Source organism: Colobus angolensis, unplaced genomic scaffold (assembly GCF_000951035.1).
Source record: "Colobus angolensis palliatus isolate OR3802 unplaced genomic scaffold, Cang.pa_1.0 Scaffold85, whole genome shotgun sequence".
Taxonomy (NCBI): Eukaryota; Metazoa; Chordata; class Mammalia; order Primates; family Cercopithecidae; genus Colobus; species Colobus angolensis.
Genome location: NW_012122376.1, coordinates 9,075,697 through 9,083,151, shown reverse-complemented (window position 1 = coordinate 9,083,151; position 7,455 = coordinate 9,075,697). Strand labels below are relative to the sequence as shown.

Genomic DNA, 7,455 nt, shown 5'->3' with positions numbered 1-7,455 from the left:
TTTATTTTATTCTGTAATTATATAAAATATCTACACAATTTCAAAATCTAATCTACAAAGCAAGGTATATTCAAATAAGTCTAGCTTATATCCCTGTGTTTGCTACCCTGTTGCCTCTTTTCCACTATAGTTAACAATTTAAAATTTAAATCTACTAAAAACCCGCCTCAAAAAATAAAAAAATAAAATAAAATTTAAATCTATTTTTCTTTGTTATATATAAGTAATAATATATCTAGATTTATCTCCCTCCTTACTCAAAACTATACACATTTTCCCTACCTTGCTTTTTTCTTTTTTTAAAATTATGGGAAAATATGCATAACATGATATTTACTGTATTAACCTGTTTTTTTTTTTTTAGACAGTGTCTCTCTCTGTCACCCAGGCTGAAGTGCAGTGGCGCGATCATGGCTCACTGCAACCTCCATCTCCCTGGCTCAAGCAATTCTCCTGCCTCACTCAGCCTCCTGAGTAGCTGGGACTACAGGCACATGCCACAACACCCAGCTAATTTTTGTATTTTGGTACAGATAGGATTTCACCATGTTGGCCAGGCTGGTCTTGAACTCCTGACCTCAGGTGATCCACCCGCCTCGGCCTCCCAAAGTGCTGGGATAATAGGCATGAGCTACCGCACCTGGCTGGATTCTTTCTTTCTAACTGGTAATATTCTTGTGCTGCTTTTCAAAATTAGAATTAGAATATTGGCATTAAAAGAACCCTGAATCCAGAGTTGAGTCGATCTTCTAATTTAACTTTCTCTAGACCACATATTTATGTCAGTCAACATTTATTAGACAAAGTGCACTGAGCACTTGGGATGCATCAGGAACTGTTGGGATTGTGGGGACACAACATTGTATAAAATTTGCTTCCACTCTAATTAGTTAAAACATCAGATTGTAATTACTTGTTTGACCTATGACCCAAGTGTTTTATTATTAGATTGTGCTACTGACTGAAATCTTATGAGTATACCATGAGCATATTTTTGAGTTGTACAATTTCACTTCCTCTTTCTTTCTCAAGCATTACCACTTTTACTATTGGTAATACTGTATCAAAATTTCCCCTTTTGTTCTTTGTATTTCTCTTTTTCATAAAATTAAATAAGGAAGCCGCATTTCACAGATTTCATGAAATCGTCTGCCATCTACTCAGAAAAATGACACCTCAAACCTTAAGCACCAGAATAACTAAATCCATACTTGCAGTGAGCCGAGATCACACCACTGCACTCCAACTGGGCAACAGAGACCCTGTCTCAAAAATAAAAATAAATAAATAAATCCATACTTGATGGCCCGGAGCCTACGAGCCTACGATTTGACATTAATATGCAGCACAAGAGATCAGCAGGTATGGCAGGGATATGAAGATACCTTATATGAATGTGGCATTAGATACAAAGAAGGAATTGGAGCTGTATTCAGGTAACCAGGACATTTGGGTTCCAGTGCCAGGTCCTCCCACAAATTAACTGGAATACTTTGGACAAATTCCCTAAACCTTGGCTCTTCATCTGTAAAATGGTACTGCTAAACTAACTGAAAGTCCCTTTTCATATTAAATTTCTACACTTTTATGATTCTAGAGAGAACCATAAGAAAGAGAGAGTGAAATAGCTGGGACAATTAGGAAACTGAAGAAGAGGGAAAAAGTGGGGGCAAAGGAAAATTCTAAGAACAAAGAAGGCGATAAAAATAATTCAGAAAAGCAGAAAGCGAGAGAGTAAAGTAAAATATGGTAAAAAGGAGAAAATAAAACATTAAATATTTTCTTGGAATTGCAAAGATAAATCACATGAGATTTCATTTTTAAGTCCAAAGAGAAAGAAGACATCTGGTTATTTGTATTTCTCTTGCATTAAGAGACAATCTTCAGGAGTTATTTTGACTTGTCTCTCTGGTTTCGCAATTCTAAAGAAAAAAAAAAAAAAAGCCGGGCGTGGTGGCTCATGCCTGTAATCCCAGTACTTTGGGAGGCTGAGGAGGGTGAATCACGAGGTCAGGAGTTTGAGACCAGCCTGGTCAACATGGTGAAACCCTGTCTCTACTAAAAATACAAAAAATTAGCCGGACGTGGTGGCGCATGCCTGTAATCCCAGCTACTCGGGAGGCTGAGGCAGAAGAATCGCTTGAACCCTGGAGGCGGAAGTTGCAGTGAGCCAAGATTGAGCCACTGCTACTCCAACTCCAGCCTGGGTGACAGAGCTAGACTTCGTCTCAAAAAAAAAAAAAAAAAGAGAGAGCTGATGTCTACCTCTTTGAGTTGTCAGATTGTTAAAACTAGCACATAACAGTTATTGAGTGAATAAATGCTTTTATTGGAGAAGGTGGAGAAATAATATTGTGGGGTAAAAGGAGGTAGCTGGGGTCAGGAATGAATCATTGAATTTCACTGGGCTGCTTCCAGGCTCAGAAAGAATGCTTACATTTCATGATTTCATCCAACCTCCAAACAACGCCCATGACAGAAACAGATCAGGGGAATAATGCTTAGCTCTCAGCCACCTGACTTCCATGACAATGGGTCCCTGTTGTCGGGTGTTGTATGAGTGGCTTATTCTGGTTCTGTTGGTAGGTCAAAAATTTGCTGAAGTGCAGAAGTAGCACTGCACAAACGGGAAACAGTAGCTCCTGAACAAACAGCTGCTTGGTACAAAAGAAAAGAAGGAAGCTTCTGTTCCTGGCCTTTCTCATCACATCCTCTCTACTCTTTTCACCTGTCTAGTTTTGTTGCTCTTGGGGTCAGAAGTAGGGTGCATCTGTCTGTAGCTTACCCTTTACCCTCTTAGGGTCCGTGAGACCTTGGCAAGTTCCTTTTGTGCTCCGCCCCTCATTTTCCATGTCCCTAAATGGGAACAGTCATGTGTATTAAACAGACTGATGGTGTCTACCACAATCTTAAGCAGAATGGAAGCTCAAATATGTTGATTATTCTTACTATATGTTTTTCCGTCTGTGAACATCCCTCTCCTTTCCTTCTAAAGAATACATGAACTATTTAGAACAAAACACTCCATTTCAGGACAAGTTTCCTCTGAAAAAAAACAAAAACAAAAACAAAAACAAAAAAACGCTGTTACCAGCTTCAAGGATGGGGATGTGAAAATGTTGTAATGGAAAAACTGCATATAGAGAGACAGTCTGTGAGATGGTAAGTTTCAAGTCATAGAATCATGAGTCTTAGAGGTGGGAAGAACATCTAGAGAGAGCTTATTGAGAAAGACATTCCGGGCTATTTCAACAGTAAAGATGATGCTATCTCCATTTTTCGGGGGAGAGCCATGGCCTTTGGTAGTTTTAAGTGTATTTACCACTAGGTAGTAATATCTTGTTTTCAAACTGATTGTTGCTGATTGAATCATGTCCCCTTAAAGATTTGCTCAAGTCCTAATCCCTGGTACCTATGAATGTGATTTTACTTGGAAATAGATCCTTTGTACATCTAAAAAAGTTAAGATGAGGTTGTACTGGAACACTAGTTCAATGACTGGTACCTTTATAAGGGGAGAAAAATTTGAACACTGATACAGACACAGACATACAGGGAGAGTGACATGTGGCAAATGAGACAGAAATTGGAGTGATATATGTGCAAGCCAAGGAACACCAAGAATTGCAGGCAGCCTCCAGACGCTGGAAAAGGCAAGGAAGGATTCTCTCCTGGAGACTTCAGAGGGAGCCTGGCCCAGCCAACACCTTGATTTTGGATTTCTGGCCTCCAGAATTGTGAGAAAATACATTTCTGTTGTTTGCTGCAACCCACTTTATGGTCATTTGTTACAGCAGCCCTAGAAAACCAAAACACTGATCAAATGACCACATCTCTTTGTCCCCTCTCTTATTTTATTTATTTATTAATTCACTTATGTTTTATACAGATGGGGTCTCACTATGTTGCCTAAGCTGGTCTCAAACTCCTGGGCTCAAGCAATCCTCCCACCTTAGCCTCCCAAAGTGCTGGAATTACAGGCATGAGCCACTGTGCCCAGCCCCTTCTCTTATTGTAATCAGTAGACTAATCCTGGTTCTCAATAGCCTTGAGATTTCTGATGGAAATTATAATATCATTATTAACATATTTTTTTTTGTTTTGTTTTTTTGAGACAGAGTCTTGCACTGTTGCCCAGGCTCGAGTGCAGTGGTACGATCTTGGCTCACTGCAAGCTCCGCCTCTTGGGTTCACACCATTCTCCTGCCTCAGCCTCCTGAGTAGCTGGGACTACAGGCGCCCTCCACAGCGCCCAGCTATTTTTTATATTTTTAGTAGAGACGGGGTTTCACCGTGTTAGCCAGGATGGTCTCCATCTCCCGACCTCGTAATCTTCCCAAAGTGTTGGGATTACAGGTGTGAGCCACTGTGTCCAGACAATATATTCTATTTTTACATTAAAATAAAATATATTTGGATTGGGGAAACCTTCTGATGACTGAGTTGGTAAGCTCCTAGGAAAGACAGAAACTCACTCTCCAGGCACCGTCCTGCGCAGCTACCAGATGCTGCAGGGAGAACTAGGCATCCCCCAACGACGTGACGCTTCAGTTTCACCATCTGTAAACGCTGCTGATATTTCCTTCCTGCTACTTCAGAATAAAAATACGTCTTTAAAGTATTTTGAGCTCTATGGAGCCTGCTATAGAAAACTAGAGGTAGCATCATGATAATCTTCTTTCATCTCCTTTTTTTTGAGTCTCACTAGGTCGCCCAGGGGGCTGCTTTTTTTTTTTTTTTTTTCTTTTTTGACTTCCCTTCTTCTGAACTTGCTATTCACATCTTGTCCTCAAGACATTTTCTCCTTGGTACCTAGCAATAACTTTTGTTCTGATGTCATTGGTGATTCCACACCTATGGAAAGGTGTTATTTTCCATTTTATCAGGAACTCAGGTATTTATTTCAATCTGTTCGTAGCAGAGAAGAATATTTCTGTTGACTATTACTGCTCTTGTTAGGTTGTAAAGATAAGTAGAATGGGATGCCTCGCTAGCGCTGTGAGCTGTTGTTGTTGTCTGTAATATGTGAAATTGATGTAAACCCTCCCGACTTGAAGTTTTTGAAACCTCCCACTACTGCAATGAGTCAGATAGAACCAGGAACTGACACTAAGCTGATGACCCGAAAAGGGATCCTTTGCTGAATTACACCATCATTAGTGAGAAACTCCCTGATCTCCTACTTTCTAACTCCAAGGAAGGTTCTATTTTGCCAGTTGAAAGAGAAACCCAGCCACAGGTGGTGGTGTACGCCTATAATTCCAGCACTTGGGGAGGCTGAGGCAGAAGGATCACTTGAGGCCCAGAGTTCAAGACCAGCCTGGACAACATAGTGAGACCTTGTCTTTACAAAAATAGATAGGGGCCGGGCACTCAAGCCTGTAATCCCAGCACTTTGGGAGGCCGAGACGGGCGGATCACGAGGTCAGGAGATCGAGACCATCCTGGCTAACATGGTGCAACCCCGTCTCTACTAAAAATACAAAAAAACTAGCCGGGCGAGGTGGCGGGCGCCTGTAGTCGCAGCTACTGGGGAGGCTGAGGCAGGAGAATGGAGTGAACCCGGGAGGCGGGGCTTGCAGTGAGCTGAGATCCGGCCACTGCACTCCAGCCTGAGCGGCAGAGCGAGACTCCGCCTCAAAAACAACAACAACAACAAAAAATAGATAGGGATATTCCTTTCTGGCTCCATTATAACCTTCTTCTAGAGAGTCTTTGTCCCCAAACCCTAAGGAAAATATGAATAGCTGTTTGGTTTTGTTTTTCAGTGCATACAACCTTTGGGCTCTTATTCTGTCTGTAAAATCTAGACATTTTTGTTGCTCATTGCTCACCTTCTTAATTTTTTTTTTTTTTTTGTGAGACAGAGTTTTGCTCTGTCGCCCAGGCTGGAGTGCAATGGCGCAATCTTGGCTCACTGCAACCTCTGCCTCCTGGGCTGAAGCGATTCTCCTGCCTCAGCCTCCCAAGCAGCTGGGATTACAGGTGCCTGCCATCCAACTAATTTTTGTATTTTTAGTAGAGATGGGGTTTCACCATGTTGACCAGGCTGGTCTCGAAGTCCTGTGATCCGCCCACCTCAGCCTTCCAAAGTGCTGGGACTATAGGCGTAAGCCACCGCACCCAGCCACCTTCTTAATATTTTTAGGAGGAAGATACTTTCCTACATTGGGTGTTGATTATGATTGACGTTTTTGTGATTTTAAAAAAAAACCTGTTTATTCTCAGTGTGCTTACTCAGTCAGAGAGTCTGAGTATTATTTTTAGCACACAGCAGACATGTTATTTTAGATTAGGCTAATAATGAAACTATGTCAGTTTCTTGACTTTTTTTTCCACTTTCTCAGTTAAAACATATTTTCAAGATGTCTCTGAAAGGATCTTATTGATTGATTGACTGAGACTGGGTCTTGCTCTGTCGCCCTGGCTGGAGCTCAGTGGCACGATCATAGCTCACTGTAGCCTTGATTTCAAGTGACCCTCCAGCCTCAACTTCCCAAGTAGCTGGGACTACAGGCATTTGCCACTACACCTGGCTGATTTTTTTTTTTTTTTTAATTTAGTAGATACAAGGTCTCGCTTTGTTGCCTAGGCTGGTCTTGAACTCCTGAGTTCAAGCAATCCTCCCACCTGGGCTTCCCAAAGTGATGGGATTATAGGTGTGAGCCACTGTGTCTGGCCTGAATCATTTTTAATAGGTACTCCCATTTATCCAAGAACCTTAAGAGTGTATCAGTCATGAATAGGTTGTTGCAAGCATCTGGTTTCTATATGTCTATATTATTTCACCAAGAGTATATCAGTCATGAATAAGTTGTTGCAAGCATCTGGTTTCTATATGTCTATATTATTTCATATATTTCATATTGTGCATAGGGAAGGGACTCCACATTTTGTAGGGCAATTTGGATAGGCCCTAAGGTAGGGCCCTAGGTGGGGAGGAGGGAAGAGCAGGTAAGCTGATGATAAGATCTTTGGCTGGTGTTATGGGCTGAACTGTGCCTTCCTGAAATCTACATGTTGAAGTCCAAACTCCCAAGTACCTCAGAATGTGACTGGGTTTGAAGACAGGGCTCTTAAAGAGCTGATTAAGGTAAAATGAGGTCAACAGATTGGGCCCTAATACAATATGACTGATGTCCTTGTATGAAGAGAAGATTAGGACACACACAACACATAAACCCGAGATAATTATGTGAGGACGTAGCAAGAAGAGGCCAATGGTAAGTGAAGGAGACAGACTGCAGAAGAAATCAACCCTGCCAACACCTTGATCTTGGACTTTGATATGGTTTGGCTGTGTCCCCACCAAAATCTCATCTTGAACTGTAGCTCCCAAAATCCCCATATGTTGTGGGAGGGGCCCAGTGGGAGGTAATTGAATCATGGGGGTGGTTACCTCCATGCTGTTCTTGTGAGAGCAAGTGAGTTCTCACAAGATCTAATAGTTTTTTT

At 41.5% G+C, this 7,455-nt stretch overlaps 1 protein-coding gene across 1 annotated transcript in view; it reads left to right on the top strand.

Annotated features, from left to right (window-relative positions):
- The first annotated feature begins 1,302 nt into the window (after positions 1-1,302).
- Positions 1,303-7,455, top strand: part of LOC105503410 (phosphatidylinositide phosphatase SAC2-like) — a 121,054-nt gene continuing 114,901 nt past the window's right edge. The window contains exon 1 of the mRNA XM_011930308.1: positions 1,303-1,362. Within this exon, the coding sequence (XP_011785698.1) occupies positions 1,303-1,362 (60 nt within the window). The remainder of the gene's footprint in view (positions 1,363-7,455) is intronic.